This window comes from Rattus rattus, chromosome 12 (assembly GCF_011064425.1).
Source record: "Rattus rattus isolate New Zealand chromosome 12, Rrattus_CSIRO_v1, whole genome shotgun sequence".
Lineage (NCBI taxonomy): Eukaryota > Metazoa > Chordata > Mammalia > Rodentia > Muridae > Rattus > Rattus rattus.
The window spans coordinates 56,615,817-56,633,138 of record NC_046165.1 but is presented as its reverse complement, the minus strand read 5'-3'; the positions used below and the strand labels follow the sequence as shown (position 1 = coordinate 56,633,138).

Below are 17,322 nucleotides of genomic sequence, written 5' to 3'. Positions count from 1 at the left end.
CTCAAGTAGGCTCAACATTGGGGGGATTTCCCTCATTTGCTTCTCACGTGATTGTCTGAGACAAAGTCTCTTGCTGAACCTGGAACTCAGTGACCTAGGCAGACTGGCTGGTCAACAAGCCCTAGGGATCTGCTGGTTTCCACCTCCCCGATGTCACATCCAGCTTTTATGTGGGTGGTTTCGATCTGAAATCAGGTCCCCTGCTTACATAACTGGCACCTTATCTACTACACCATCTCTCCAGCCTTATCAGATGCCTAATTCTGACTGCAGACTCAACTGAGAAGACTTAGCCCATGAGTCTGCCATGCCCTCTGTTGAATGGAATTAATAACCCCAAATGAGCATACAGAAACCTGGAAGACTGGCCTGGCCAATTCTCTCATTCCTTTTGTGTTTGTGCCTGCAAAAGACACTAAAGGAAGAATTACAAGTGGAGAAATAACTAATTCAGAGATATGGAATATTGGAAAAATAACTTTAAATTTTATTTTTTTAAAAATCTCTATTCCCCCCAGCAAATGGACACTGAACTATTATTTGTAGCTCAATCATTTTGAAAGTCAAATGCTTGATATCTGAGCCCTCACCATCTCTGTTCTAAATGGTTGACTGGATCATTATTTACTCTAAAAAACATTAGCCAGTGAGAATGAACTGGAAATAATGTTCTTGTTCTGGAGAATCCAGCATTCTAAAAGGGGAGGAAAGTAACAAGTGGGCACACATATGCATGTATTTATCATGTACTATGTTATTTTTTTTCTTGGCAGCACTAGGATTGAACTTGGGGCCTAGAAAAGTACTCTTACTGCTGAGCTATCTACAGCCACACTTATGTTACTATATCTATACACATGAGATAATCTCAGATTATGATCTCAGATTATGAGAAGTAGGAAAAGGGAAATAATACAAAGAAAGAAATGAACAAACTGGATATATAATTGGTACACGCCTTTAACTCCAGAACTTAGGAGGCGGAGGAAAGAGTATCTCTGTGAGTTCAAGGCCAGCCTCGTCTACATAGTGAGACCTTGTCTCCAAAGAAAAGTATAATATATATACATGGTGGAGGAGACCACCTTAGACAATCAGGGAAAGTATGCCATATGCCAAATGTATCAAATAAAAATGTGTCGTGTACATTACCACTCATTACTTAAGACCTATGATGCTAGTGTTTCCTTGTTTGCAGTAAAGTCATGATGCTGTTTTAGGACTCTGTATTTCTGAAGTTCATTTACAACTCACTGGTTGTGTGACAATTATTATAAGAGTTCAATAAACATCTAAGCCATCACAACCTTGGTTACACCTGAATGGTTGACTGCTCCATTACATACAGAAGACATAGACGACAGAAGGGGGGGGGGCGGGAGGCAGACGCAGACACAGACAGACAGAGACACAGAGACAGGAGAGACAGAGAGAGGTGAAAAGAGGTGGAGAAGACAGGGGCTGGGTAGAGACATAGCAAGAGTATGTTCTAATGGCTGCCACTATTTCCCTTTTGTTGGTCTTCTCTGACAATTCCAAGAACAGATTCCCAGGCAAAAACATCAACCAGTACAGAACTGAAAACATCCAAGGTACTCCGGAGCAAAGCATAGATCTATAGAAAAAAGGATTGGACCTACAGGTGTGGCAATGAGAGTCAAGGATAAGATTAGTAAATTTTGATAAAAATTCTAAACAAGTTCAAAGTTCAGGGGAACAGAAAGGAGGAGGAGGAGGTGCCCAATCATCAGCAAGGTAAAACCCTTGCCTTTTCAGTTCCATTCTACACAGAACATTCCCATTCCATTGTCTTACAAACTGAGAAGGGGGGGGATTAAATCTACCGACTTTGCCTTTCAGAACTGTTGGACAATAAAAGGTTTTTTTTTCCCTTTCCTGTGACTCCTCCACTCCCATAGGTTTTAGCGTCTTCTAGCTGTAATTAAGGTATTATTTCCTATACTCTGAGACAGGAAGGGTTCGAGGGGCCCAGGGAATCCTCAGCATGAGGTGGTGTTTTGTTTGGGGTACAAGCTCACAAGTTCTTGGTCTCAATTATATCAGACATTATCCAAGGCAATTTAATTATTGCCTGTCCATATCAGCCTTGTTCGACACGTCCATCCCCCATAGAAGGGTGAAGACAGCCATTATTCTCCTGCTCACTGTGCCAAATTCATTCTCAATAGACAAGCTGGAACAGGACAAAGGAAGTGAACTCCCCCACTTACTTCAAGGAAATGGGCTTTCTTCTGGCTGCTTGGAGCTAGGCTGTCTACATCCTAGAAGCCTCTCCCCACTCCTCAGACACCTCATGCATTTTGTGGGGTAAGCATGTAAGGCCAGAGGAAGCTCCAGCACTCTCCAGTAGAATGAGTCTGTTACATTCTGTCTGTCCTGTTGCCTTCTTTGGTGGTTTGAATATAGCTTGTTTTCCCCAAGGGGACCTGTGTTGGAGGCGTGGTCTGCAGAGCCATGATATGCCAATGGCTGACTTTATGAGTGGCCCAGTAGGAGGTAATTAAACCACAGTGGGTGCTGCTCAGTGGAGGGGATTAAAGTTGGCCTCCTGGACTAAGCTAGTTCTTAAAACAAACAAACAAAAAGTATTCTTTGGTAATTTCACACACGTATACAGTACACCTCAAGCAAATCCTTTCCCCAGTCTCCTTCCCACCTTCATGATTTTTGCTGATTTGTAAACCCACCTCGTCCAGGTAACACAGCTTGCTGAGCAATGCCGTTGGCTTGGTCCTGAATAGGTTTGGGGCAAGTAGCCACAGCTGCTGAGTTCACGAGGGCAATGGCCATAGCACATCCAGAAGACAGCATTTCACACACTCCTCTCCATCCTTCTTAGATTTTCTCTGCCCTCTTTAACAAGGCGATGTTTCCTGAGCCTTGGTGGCAATGGGAGTGTGTGTGTGTGTGTGTGTGTGTGTGTGTGTGTGTGTGTGTGTGTGTGTGTGTTTGTGATACAGTATAGATAAGAATATAGAATAGTATAGACTTATAGATAGATATAAATCTATACTATAATATAGATGTCTCACTTTAGGTGAGCTCTCTCTCTCTCTCTCTCTCTCTAAAGAATTATTTATTTTATCTATATGAGTACACTGTCATTGTCTTCAGACACACCAGAAGAGGGCATCAGATCCCATTTCAGATGGTTGTGAGCCACCATGTGGTTGCTGGGAATTGAACTCAGGACCTCTGGAAGAGCAGTCGGTGCTCTTAACCACTGAGCCATCACTCCAACCCCTAGGGTGAGCTCTCAATGACAGCTTCTCTCAGCTCTTGGACTAATTGCTGACCACTGCAGAAGGCAGCTAGCTCACTGGCTAAGGCAGAGGACAGTATGCTTGTTCTTGATAGAGCTGTCAGGAAATACTGTGGACCTGGACTCCAAATCACTCCCACCTCACCCTGTGAGGGACCCTCCTTGCACGCAATCCTGTCATGAAGCAACCTTCCTTGAACAGGGATGAACAGATACAGATGTCTGATCCTGAAAGTTCAGCTTCCAACGCTGGGAGCAAAACCTTTTCTCTTTATACTGGAGCTGTGCTCAAGTGTTTTGTGCTAGGAGCAGAAAATGGACTAACAGGCCCTCCTTCCTGGCCTCTGGTTCCTACAGCCTATGTAGCCTGAGTCTGCCCTTTGCAGATCCCCTCCTATCTCTAGTCTTCCTTCACCAGGTTAACCTTTTCTGCATCATCAGCTACTGTCACAGCATTAAATAACTTCTTTGACCTTCACTGAAAAAGTCAGCACAATCTTGAGGTAGAGTAGGAACCTGGGAACAAATCTGGTGGCTTCATCTTTGCAAACAACAGCCTGGTTTGAATTTGAGTGAAGAAGAGGCACACCCCAGAGACTGTTTTCTACCAGGCAGTATAGATATCCCTGTATCTCATGTGGTGTATCTGCAGTCCAGATGTTTATCCCTTTTCCTTCTTTGTTAGAATTTCTGGAGATTAAAAAAACGAAGTCATAACAAAAGGCAGCTATGCCTCCCGTAGTGACAGGAATGTATAAGTCACCCAAGGAGGGTTTCAGAAATTTGGAGGCTCTTCAGATCATGACATTGATTGATTGGGTGCCAGGGAGGGAAAAAAAAAAACAAAACAAAAAACAAACCAAAGACACAGATTATGCTCACCTCCTCTCTCTCCTCTTCCATGGGGTTTTACGCTTTAGAAGGGTAAAGAGAACATATGAGAATGTTGGCTTCTGTTTCTAATTCTATCATTAATCTGCTTTGTGACTTTGGGCAAAAATCCCCGCCCGAAGTCATCTTCCAGGCTACGACAGTGTTGTTCGACTCACTTAATTCTACAAAACAACTTCCTGATTGGCTGTGCCTGGCTGTCTCACTTCTTTGCCTTGTTCTGCCCACTCAGCAGGAATGATACAAACATTCCCTGAGGAGGGAGCTTGGCAATAATCTCAGAAGTCTTTTCCAAACTCCTGGGTCCAGAATGAGCGTCAACTGGTGATCCAGCCATGGTTCCTGCTCATCCTCACTTCCTCTCACCACCCTGGAAAAGCTTTGCCTGCCTGGCAAAGTTTTGACTTTTAAGGAAAACATTCCATCATCTCCATGTCATATCCTGCTTCTTGACAAAGCCATATGGGAGCAGAGTTTGTAATTCAGGGATCACACGTCCTGCCCAAAGAGAAATTTGTTTTGGCAGCATACCAAAGGGAGGCCAACTAAATGTATCTCAGAGTGTCCTGCCGCAGCCCATCAATGACTGACTGTACAGAGACAGCTTACATCTACCTGGATGCACAGCCAACCATGGGTGTGGGGACAGGAACAATAAGTTACTCAGTGTGCCCTACACCTTCCCTACCCCTACCTCTCTATTCCACAGTCCCCCAACACTAAAGCAGGTACAATGGTTTATTTTGGAGCAACTTTCAAATGAAGACCAGTTTTTCTTAGGAAAACATGTTAATATTTAAACTCCCTGATTCAATGGTGCACATTAATCACTGTTGTCACCAGACTCTCCCCTTTCTTCAGGAAGGAGGAATATACTCCAGCTCCAAAGCTTACAGAAAGAGTCAGCTGCCTCACAAAAACTTCACTGAACTTCCAGTGGGAAGAGGGGAGAGACTCTGGGCTGCACCTCACTGAGAAAGATGATAGATGGTTTGCTTATGATAATCTGATTTCTCAGCCTTCCCAAACAAGTCCTATATTCGAAAACACTTGCCATACTGTTGCCACAATACAGTCTGGCTGGGTGACTTTCAATTGAGAAAAATATCATCCCCATGACTTGGGATGTACGACTGTTCAAAAGGTAAAGGCTAGACAGACGATGGCTCAGCAGACCTGGCTCTTACAGAAGATCCGAATTCAGTTCCCAGTCCCCATGTCAACAGTCCCCCAGCTACTCCTTGTGATTCCAGCTTGGGCAGATCAAAGCCCCTGGCCTTCACAGGCTTCCATATTCACATGCCCACTCATATACATGAGCACACACCTTTAAAAATAAAAAGTAGGGCTGGAGAGATGGCTCAGCGGTTAAGAGCACTGACTGCTCTTCCAGAGGTCCTGAGTTCAAATCCAGCAACCACATGGTAGCTCACAACCATCTGTAATGGGATCTGATGCCCTCTTCTGGTGTGTCTGAAGACAGCTACAGTGTACTTATAGAAAGAAAGAAAGAAAGAAAGAAAGAAAGAAAGAAAGAAAGAAAGAAAGAAAGAAAGAAAGAAAGAAAGGAAGAGTAAACCTTTTTAAAAAAAAAAATGTGTTAACCAGTCAGGTATGGTACAACATACCTATCTAAGCATTCAGGAGGCTGAGGCAGGAGGATCAGGAGCTTGAGACTTTTCTTGAGTGTAAAACTAACTGGGTATAGCTAATTGTTACTTTGGGTCTCATACAGATGCACCTAACCACATAGCAGTGGGGACTCGTATGGCAGCGGGGAGAGGTGCAACTGAAAGAGTAGAGGCCAGAGATTCCCTGGTCCTGTGTCAGCTGGAAATCTCAGGCAGCAGGGAGAAGAGATGGAAAGCGTAGCTCCACCTACCGGGAGGGACTGAGATATGACACAGCTGTAAGGGAGCCTTGATAGAATCTCTGTCCCTTCAACCCGAAGTTGCAAGATGAAGCAAGGGCCACAACTGGACAGACAGACAAATTCCAGTGTTTGTTGGGCAAGTGCCGCAGTATGATGGAGATGCCTTTCTAAACTCAAGATTCTTGGCACTCTAGAGCAGCATTCCAGGTACTGACGAAAACCCATGGACCAACTCTCAGAGTGAATGTTCAAGGCTCACATGATATCTAATGGTAATTTTAGGAGAGGAGATGAGAACCCGGGAGGTCAAGGACTTTTCTTAAACTGAAAGATCTGCTACCAGTCTTCCGAATTTATGCTCGTCTCTATTAAAGGGCTGGCTGTGTCCAGTGGCTATTATTGGGCTTGTAGACTTTTCTGAGGGTAAAAATATATATTCAGTGAGGAAGGGAGCCCTTGAAGAACTGCTTGGTCTGTCCAGCCCCAGTATCTATTGCCTTGGCCCATCACCAGGGGACCTCCCTGATCAAGACCTGGAAACACCCAGTGACCGGCTCTGACTGAGGGGCAGTTCTTCAGGCTAAGCTTACCAGGTTACTGCTGTGAATGTGTACTCTACACGCTGGAAATGTCTGTGCCTCCTGGACTTGAACATCAACCAAGAAGGCTTGCTATCTACAGTACCTTGCTCACTAAGTGCTCAAGGCCACTCTGCCCAAGACAATTACAGGAGAGAAAGGCAGCGAGCGGCCTTGGATAAGTGTGGCACACCGAATGCAGCTCCCGTATTCCTGGCAGCCACAGCTGGGTGACAGAGCAGCTCTGAGTCAAAGGTGTCCAGTGGGAGGATATCCACTGTGGCTACTGCTTCCAACAGGGGCAATATCAACCATCACAGGTCTCCACCAGTGGAGGCCTTGACTGCTTATCTGCATGCAGGGTAATTCGGTAACCACAGTTCCTTTCCATGCTCTCATAGCTTTGTGAAGCTAGGATAGGAAAATACATACTCAGAAAGGGGATGGCATTCTGTGTCACGTTTATAAGGTGTTAAAGTCCTTCAGAACTTTGCAGACTCTGAATGACTTGAGATCTCGGAGCTAGTCAAGGCAGGGCATGCAGAGGACTAACAGGCCTTTCCCAACTAACAGGCCAGTGTTTCGCTCCTAACTAACAGGCCAATGTTTCGCTCCTGTAGCTTGTTTCCTCCCCACAGCATAAGGTCAACATCCACCAGAAAAGACAGCTGAAATAAAATCAAGAACTATACTCTCAGGAGAAAAGAGGTACCATGAAGAAACCTCTTGGGGACAGGCATCCGCTCCTCTTTCCCCTCCAGATGAGGGGTCCCCTCTCCTCAGTGTGAACAGTCTCCCATCCCATTGTGACATATTTCTTATGGCTTTACTCTGTACAACTGCTAAAACCAGGAGATGAACGTCTTTTCTTTCTTGAAGAATCCAACAACTTCACGGCTGGGTTTAAATGTGTTGGTTGATTGTATTTATCCCTCTAGGAAACACTGCCTCGACATGTAGATCTCCAGTGAGATTAGACAGAAAAGAACAGAATCAGGGAGCAAACTTAGAGATAGACTTGTTTCTAGGGCACCCTAGAGGCGGTTAGCAGTCACGCAGAATGTTCAAAGTTTGTGAAAGGAATTCCTGCAGATGTGATTTGGTGGTAGCGACCTTGCCTAATATACACAGAGGCCTGGGTATAATCCCTACCTACAATCAAGAACTAAAAACCTAATCTATGTGAAGAAAGAGATGGGCGTGTTGATGTAACAAGATATGCAGGCAGAGCCCAAATTTATGTTCACATAGATGGGAGGACAGATTTGGAAACTAGAGATTGAAGATTAGAGGGTTTCTTTCCCTTTTAATACTTTCCGGTGAAACACGGTATCTGAGGTTTGCTACTATTTAACATGAGAAAGAAAATCAGAAATTCTGCCTGAGGTGAACTGTCAATGCACTGGGAAAGGGGTTGGAGGGGCGTGGAGGTGATCAATATCAAACTCATTCTATGTGGACTACTCCTTAGTGGATAAGCAGGTATCAGGAGCACAACTGGGCCTCAGCCCAGACAATGACAAAGCTCTACCTGCGGTCAACACCTTTCACAGCCAATCAGTAGCCGCTGTAAGGTGTTTGAAAGTTATCGCCTCAGATTTCTAAGATGAGAAAAATATGCTGTCCTCTGGGAGGGGATTAAAAAAAATCAATTAATTTACCAGGCTTTGTACTTAAAAACTCAATTCTGCTACTAAATGGGGGGGGGGGGCTTAAAAAGAAAATGCTCAAAAGCACTTATCAGCTCATCACCCTGCAACTACTGGGGGTTGGGTAGGGCACAGACACCCTCCCACCCTCCCTCCCTCCCTCCCTCCCTCATCCTCCCCCACCTCTATTCATGTTTGTCGTGCAAACATGTGTGTGTCTATGTGCATGTGTGTGCGCCATTGTGTGTGACTGTCTTTCTGCTTGGGTACAGAACCCTGGGCACAGCAGGACAAGCACTCTACCACTGAGCTACACTCCTAGTCCCATTTCTTAGTTCTTTTCCTTAGAAAACTAGTCTTGATGATACAGAGAGGACAGAGTGAAGAAAATGAGCAAGGACGTTGTCTATTAGAGAGAGCAAAGGCCTTTCTTCATTCTGCACTTACATACGGCACAAACAATAACAAAAACTCCTTCCACAGTACAGGGTGAGAACCACTAATTCAAAATGTGTGGGATAAGAAGTTTTCCAATATTTTAAATACATATTTACATAGACTGAATGAGATCTCTTATGGATGGCACTTAAGTCTAAATATGAAATTCGTTTAGGCTTCAGCCTCTGCTTCTCCAACAGCCTCAAAGTAATTTAACACGGCCTCAAGATGGATTTTTATTTAGACAGAAAGCTTCACAGATGAGGTCAGGGCTGGGGTAGACTTTTCCACACGTGTTATCATGAATGCACTCAAAAAAACACTGGATTTTTGAGCATTTTGGGTGCTTGAATTTTAGATTAGGAATGTCTATGGTTTGCCTATGATACAGCTTGGGTCATGTGCTGGATAGCTGGCCTCCAGTACATCGACGTGAAGAGGTGGTGGGATCCAAAGGAATGGGGATTGGCAAGGGAGTACTGGAAACCATCACCCACAGTAGATATCATGAGAGGGTTCTCCTGCAAACAATGAGGTGCTTCTCCATGCTCTGCTTTCCCGTCACGTCATGTTAGGTGTTCTTTCAGATAAGCTCCTGTTACTGTTAGACAATCTACCACGAGGAACCCACTGGAGTTAAGCCCACTTCTACGATCCTCCAGGACTATGGTGCAGAGCTGTCTCTTTTCTTTATAAACCACCCCCCACCACACACACACACACACACACACACACACACACACACACACACACACACACACACACACACTCCAGGTATTTTATCAGAACACAGGCAATGCAGAACACTCCATCTGTACTCACCCGATTCATTTCTCCACTCAACAAATTTCCAGAATGAACATTAAGGAACAAACCCATGTCCATGCCATTTCTCACCCATCAACCCTGCTATACCCATCACTCAACAATCAATGAACCCGAACTAGAGTGCTTTCAATGTAAGTACAAGTTGATCAATGGAGGCCACAGGGATGACAGTTGTATCCTTCCTCTCCCAGAGTGCATGATTTAGGGGGTCAGACTTAGTGTTCTCATCAACCAAGTCTGAAGAGATCAAAAGATCACCTTCAATATGGGCATAACATCCCAAGGGCCAGACCACGCATGCATCAGTTAAGTGTCCGGGAAGTCAAGAAGAGAACATTAAGGGTGAGCTTGTTTAGAAGACACATTATGAAGAAGAAAGGACACAAATGAGGCTTTGAAGGGCGGGTAGGCAGAGAAATACGACAAGCTTTTCACACAAAGGGCTGGTGATTGCTAAGGCAATGACTCATCCTGGAATATGCAGCCCTGAACTCTTACTGTTGATGCTGGAATGAGGTTGGTTACTGCTTCAATACACAGAAACAGGAATAGGGATATTACTGTGACTTAGCAAGACTGACCACATAAAGAAAAGGTAATGTGTTGGGGATTTAGCTCAGTGGTAGAGCGCTTGCCTAGCAAGCGCAAGGCCCTGGGTTCTGTCTCCAGCTCCGAAAAAAAAGAGAAAAAAAAAAAAAAGAAAAGAAAAGAAAAGGTAATGGCTGCTAGGTGAGGAACCTACTGGAGTTAAGCCCACTTTCTACAATCAGGCCCTTGAGCCTTCAGGACTATGGTGTAAAGCTGTCTCTTTTCTTTGTAAGTCAACCTCCCCCCCACACCAGCCTACAACCTCATGGACTCATTCACATGTCTAACCAGAGAATATATTTTGCTTACCACATGATTTCTTGGTCACCCACAGAAGGCTGGAAGTCCTCTATATAGGCAAGACCCACTGGTGCTCACCAACAAGCTCTCCAATGAATCAACATTAGAAAATGGTCTATGGGTTTCAGAGTCAAGGAAAGAACTTCCTAGATTGAAGGAGAGGCCTCCATGTAGGCAATGAACTTTGAGCATCTTGTGCATTTGCAAAACAGCCATTTCTAGTCAGATAAGGCTAAATGCTGGGATTCCCAGGCCCTAGTCCTGACATAACAGGGTGGGTGTGTTTTAGGAAAAGATGCCTCTTGGCTCCGTTTTTAGAGCAAGGCTGAGAGGCTAATGTAACAATGGCTTTCTTGGTGAGACACACAGTTTGTACATATGTCTTCTGGTCTCTCTCCCTCTTTATATGAAGCAAGTGGTATTCCACCATGAGCTTCCACAGTAGTAGTCTAATGGTCTCCTTGCTACTCCTCCCAGGTCTTCTCCTCTAAACACTACAAGTAGATTAAATTTCCACTCTTTTTTAAGATTCTTCCCCTCACCCCAGTTCTATTTATGTGTTCACGTGGGGCAGGGCACGCATGCCAGAATGTTATGTGGGGGTCAGAGGACAACTTCTGGACATTGGGTCTCTCCTTCCATCATGTGGGTCCAGAGGACTGAACTCGGGTTTCTAGGCATGGACGCAAGTCATCTCTTGGTCCTGGTCTCCATCCTTTTTTTTTTCCACATGGAGGAGGCTTATTGGAATGGCAAAGATGGAGGGTTGTAAGAGAGGGAGAAGAAAAAGAGAGAGAAAAGGAGAAGTAGAGAAAAAGAAGAGTTGAGGCTGGCCACAAGCTTGAGGAGAGAAGGGGGAGGAGAAGGGGCAAAGGGGGAAGTGGGTAAGAACAAGAGAGCGAGAGCAAGAGAGGTTCTCCACCTTCCTAATGCCCCACCACAGATTAAACTCTAACATCAACTTCAGAAAGGACAGATTACATTTGAACCACAAACTCCAAGTCGTGACTGTACAAATGACTATGGTTGTCATGCAGAGGATGTTCTGGTGCCTATGTGATTTCACAGAGAACTAGCATCTGTATTAGCATTCTGAGGGCAAACCAGTGTGAGGACAGAGAATGCTGCAATGAGCCCAACCTCAGCCTAACACTATGCATGGTCCTGATTCTGTAAGGCCCACTGGTCATGGTTGAGAATGCCCCTCAGAAGCTGAGCACTGTGGTGTTTATGAATGCCCGCTTGTGGGCTGGCACACATGGAGATGCTAATAGCAGGTGCCTCAGCTTCCCACTAGAATATCAATAGTTATAACTGCATCTTCTCTATAGTGATGTTGTGAGGCTGCATTGTTTGAGGCACCCATGAAGACCTGGGCAAGTATTGGCAGTTATAACTCAGTTATAGCACACTAACAATCAGTAAGACTAAATGAGGTCACACCCACTTCCTTCCACAAGCCCCTTAGCAGTGGTCCAACTCTGGAGAAATGAGAAGCTTCCAGCATAGTGGGCTCCAGGGAAGGCTCATTCAATCCAGTGCAGAAGACGGCTCTGCAGCCCAACAATCAGACTGAGCATCCAGAAATGGCACCCAAGCCACCACCAGGGGAGCCCCAGGGAAAGCTTACCACATAGAGCTTGCGCCAGATGACGGCCCATTCTCGTAGAGTGTTCGTAAGCTCCTGAACCAGGGGCAACTCCCCCGGAATCACAGTTTCATGCTGCCTACAGGGAACCAAAAGGATGCACACTTTACTGCACATGATAGGAGTGTCTTTCCTGAACACCACACCCTTGACAATCCAATGAAGGAACACGGCAGCTGTGGTTTGAAATAAACCAATCTGCCTCTGGAGAGGGGGCATATATTTTAGAGAACTTGAACACAGGTAAACATGAGCAAAAAAAAAAAAAAAAAAAGCAAGGAACTGAAAACAGCATGGTCTACAAACTAAACTAAGGTTTTGTTTGCATGGCACAGGCTAGGTCCAGCCTCTACTTCCTCGTGTTGATTCTCTCTGAAAGTGCCAATGACCAAGCCAGGTTATTGCTGGTTCCATCCGGCAGCTGCTTTGTTATGCAGAGAGGTAAGCAGTATATGACCTCACCCAGTCGCCCGAGGACTGCTCCATGCCCTCTTCTAGAAAGAATGGGGGTTTCTTCTCACCTATGCTCCCCAGCATGACAAATGGAGACAAAGCAACTTCTTCACATTAGGGGTAACCGTGTTTACTCACATAAATCCCCCTACTGTGTTCCTACAATTATCAATAGGAGCAAAATAGGAAGGATATTCAAACAGGTAGAGTATTCAGGGAGAGTAAGACAATATATTAAGGCAAAAGTGACTCGTGAAACATTTTTTACAGGTCAACTATGGAAAACTTCAAGTGGTCCATGACTTAGGGGGTGTTCTGATTTTGCAGCCTAAAGATGGCTGCAATGTGTAATCTCATAGGTACTGGCTTTTTACTTTCAGCATGGTGTTGAACCCATCGCATGAGGTACGCACTACTCTCTCCTCCAATAGGCCTCGTGATTCTGTGCAACTGTCAGACAACATAAACATTCTGAGTATACTAGAAGTGGCTGGGCTGGGCTATGTTTCATAATGTAGGTTAAATAAATGCATTTCTCGTTGTCCTTTCTTATTAGCAGATATTAGTGGTATAGAATGATGGGCTTTCTTGTGACACTGGCTTGTGAAATTTTCGACTCTGGAGAGTTTATAATGATGTAATCATGAGCTCAGGAACATCTGTATTTGCTGACTCAGTAACACAGTAAACTGGGTATCCTGCCTTTCATCTGGCAGATCCAGTTAGAATAGGGCTCCTACTTGGCCTTTACAAGTGACACTCCATAGCTGCCCAAAAATGGCTCACTGGGAAGAGGATTTCTCTAGGAGGTAGAGGAGAATATTCAAAGTGCTGGGTCTACTGTGAAAACTTGAGCACCTCTCTACCCCTTGTCTTAAAATGTGGGTGCCGAGCTTTGGAATTTCTCAATAATGTCCATCTAGTTCAGAAGTTCCAGGATTCTGGGACAGCCTCTCTGGCACCAGCCATGGAATCTAGCTCTACTTCTTAATTCTCTCTTCCTGTTTTGAGTGTCCTGTTTTCCTCAGGTGCCACAGACTCTATGTTTTGCAGGACAAATGACACGGACAAGCATGTTCCCACCCACTGCTTCCATAGCATCTCATGCCAAGTGTATCACTAGTGTCTTCCTCAGGAAGCTGTGAAAACTCCAAGGTGAACTTGCAACTTCATGATGTATTCCAGGTTCAGAGCAGAGGAGGCAGACTGATGTCCCTCCTCCCCAGATGTCCACATGGACTCACATTCACATATCCAGTGAGCAATTAGCAACTCCAAGAGGAAACAGGAAGCCCTCAGAGTTCATCATTGCTGTCTTTACTATTCTGGGGAAAGGTATCATGGAGAAACAAGTCTCAAAAGAGAAGGCAGAGGGAAGAATTATATGAAGCAAGTGAAATCAATGAGAGGAGAAAGACATCAATGGGGGTAGGTCCTTCTTTCTTGGTCATCTTACATCTCCATTGCTTTAGTGTCATCCTGGATGGGAACTTACCCTCCATCTTCCACAGTTGCCTCCTTCAAATGGATGTATGTTTCAGGAAAAATGCCCTACAGAAAGAGAACACTTGTTATACAGACAGTAAAAACAGTCAAGAGCATGAATACTGCAAGGCGGGTTTCAAACACTTTGACAAAAGGAAATTCCTGACTGAGTTGCCAGGGCGCCACTTATAATGACCAACTGCATTCCAACAGAGGAAGGATGGAAACAGTGAAACAGCAGAAATTAAGATTTGGGCTCAGGGGCTAGTGAGATGGCTCAGTGGTCCTGAGTTCAATTCCCAGCAACCACATGGAGGTTCACAACCATCTGTAATGGGATCCGATGCCCTCTTCTGGTGTGTCTGACAGCTAGTGTACTCATATAAATAAGATAAATCTTTAAAAAAAAAGATTTGGGCTCAGGATGCATGGACAGGATGTTTTGAAAATAAAGAGTAGAAATGTTCCCATCAGCTCAGAAACCCAACAATGACAAGGATCAGTAATACTGAGGACCTAGAATCTGTACAGAGGCCATGCACGGTGCATCCATGAGTGAGGTGGAGCAGCTCACACTTTAGTTTCCTATAGAAATACCCATCAGTGCCTTCACTGACAAGTGCACACCACTTTTAGCTACCTGACCATTTCATCACTGCATAGTCTCTGATGCTTCTCCACTTTACAACCCCAAGAGGCATTTCTACATCCATATTATGACACTGCTCACTAAAGAAAGTACAAAAAGGTCCCAAGCCAAGGGAAGGGCTGAAAACCACTGGGTGGGAACCAGAGAGCTGCAGGAAGGAAGAGGTTTCTCAGTCGGCATGAGTTCTCTTGAATACCAAAAGCCTGTTCCTCATTGCACAATACTCTTAAGAAGCCACACAGGGAAGGAGCCACGGGGTTTTGCTTTAGAACCGTTTACATGGCAGGGCAGATGAACCAGCTGGCACCTTAGCTCAGTTACTCCTAGCCTTACTCATGGGAGGGCTGGTACGCTCTCTGTGGACGTTACATGCCAGGGATTGCTGACCACACAGGTGGTGGTGGAGGCAGCCCACAGTCTAGGGGACCACAGTTGAAAATGTGCATGCCCTGTCATCCTTAATAGGACAAGGAACCAGCGGACTCAGATAGCATCTGCTTCTGTGGCCAGTTTCATGCACTGTGTTTGTCGATGTAATACTTTCTCCTTTTACTTCCTCTGCTGACAAAACAGCGAATGGCCAGAACATCAGGGATGAAGCTGATCTCGGCGTGGTGACGACAAAGGGAATCCTGCAACTGCTTTAGGCAGAAACGAAAGGCCCCATTTCTTCAGTTAGACAGGGTGAGGCATTAGAGAGAAGGCACTGTCAGGTCCCTCCATTGATGAGACCAACGCTACACATACAGATAAGGTGACCTTGAGTTTCTTCAGGTGCACAGATTACAGAGTGATTGGGGGAGATTGATTAAGTAACAATCAAACACAAATTCAATTATTACACTGAAGCCACAAGGCCACTGTTGATATCTAAAAGAGAAACAGTTCTGATGGTGACATGGAGACAGTGAGAGTAATTGGTCATCACCTTCACACACCAGACGCTGTTATAAGGGGTTTGCGTATACTTGGCTGTATCTGTTTTCAAAATGCTCTTAGTTAATACATGATTGAATACTTGCCCACCACCTTGCCCATTTAAGGATCTGCCCAATTACAGAACTTTCAGGTGTAATATGTTTTTATTCTCGGTTTTAACATGTTTAATTGACAGTGTTTAAATGTCTTCTTCCTATTGAAATTATCTGGAAGTAGTCATATCTTTTAAAAGACCTGTCACTAATAACTAAAGAAACCGGAGCTAGAGAGATAGGCCACTTGGTAAAGTGTTTGTCATGCCAGCTTGGGAACCTGAGTCAATCCCCAGTACTCACATAAAGCTGTGCATGATGGTCAAGCTGGTCATCTCCTAGCTAGGGAGGTAGGGCTGGATGACCGGCCAGTCTCGCTGAACCAATGAGTTCCAGGATAGCGAGAGAATGTGTCTCAGAATATACCATGGTGGATGACATCTAAGGAACACATACTGGGGCCACACACTCTGGCTTCCACATATGCACGCCCATACATGACTCTAACAGTACATTTTATGTTATCTAGCCTTTCACAAAGAGTGAAGAATTCCTGAAAAGAGTGAAGGGATAAGAGTAATAAGTTTAAAATAGTAGTTATGGGCTAACAAGCTGGATCAGTGGGTAAATGTGTTTGCCGCCAGGTCTGACAACCTGAGTTTGAACCCCAGGACCCACAGGGTGGAAGGAGAGAACTGATTCCTCCAAGTGGTCCTCTGACCTCTACCTTCAGGCTGTGGCACGTGAGTGTGCATGTGCACGTACACACATGCATAGACACAAGCATAGATGGATGTGCTATACGACACCACTGAGCTAGGTGTGTAGCTCTGGGACAGAACATGTATTTAAGATGTGGGACGTTTTAAACTGAACTTGCCTCAGTCTCTGAAGTAGCTCAGATGACAGGTGTGCATGCTGTTCGGGATGGTTCACATGATTTGTCTGAGAGAGTTTTCTGTTCACTTTTTTTATGTACTAAGAAAAGAAAGGACTGAGAACTGAGCGACCTGGGTATTCTCTGTCTCTCTCAAACAAAACCCCCAAATGTAACACTGCTAATCCAAAGAAAAATTCTGGCAAAACATTTGGCAAATCAAGAAGGTTTAAGAAAAAAAAAAGGCTGAATTCATAGTCTGGTGACTGGTCCCTACTAATCCCTGGGAGCCAGCCAAGCCAGAGGACTTGGAAATATAAGCCAATGATGACTTTGAGCCCGATGCTGACCGCTGCAGACAATTTACTCAGGCATAAACGTGTTGACATTCAGAGCTCACGCATTTTGTCATCCCACTGTGCTGTAGTCTGCAAGCCTCATTGTGTCATGGTGGCATTAGGCCATTTATAATCATCTGGTTTCTCTTATGAAGCCAGAGCCAACCTGGGTCTCGCATTTCCAAAATGCAGCCCATCTCTTGGTTCTGCCTTTCTTTTCTCAATGCAACCTACTCACTAGAATAAAATGATTCTATTTTATTTCAACTAATTATTTTCCCCGTTATCCTGTCCACACACTCACGATCCTGCCAGGATTAAGGATGAATTTCTTCAGGGCTCCAGTCTTCAATTTGTAAAAGCCACTAGCTTCCTTTCATCGCCACTCTAAATGGCTAGGTTGGCTTACAAATGTCACCAATAATTTCCACAAAAACAATAGGCCTTTCAAGTAGCTCTTCCCTTAAGACAGG

The 17,322-nt window shown here is 44.8% G+C and overlaps 1 protein-coding gene across 1 annotated transcript in view; it reads right to left on the bottom strand.

Annotated features, from left to right (window-relative positions):
* The window catches only part of Dock5 (dedicator of cytokinesis 5), a 179,610-nt gene that overhangs the window by 92,009 nt on the left and 70,279 nt on the right, over positions 1-17,322 (bottom strand). The window contains 2 exon segments of the mRNA XM_032918230.1: positions 12,059-12,155; positions 14,025-14,080. Coding sequence (XP_032774121.1) covers positions 12,059-12,155; positions 14,025-14,080 — 153 coding nt within the window.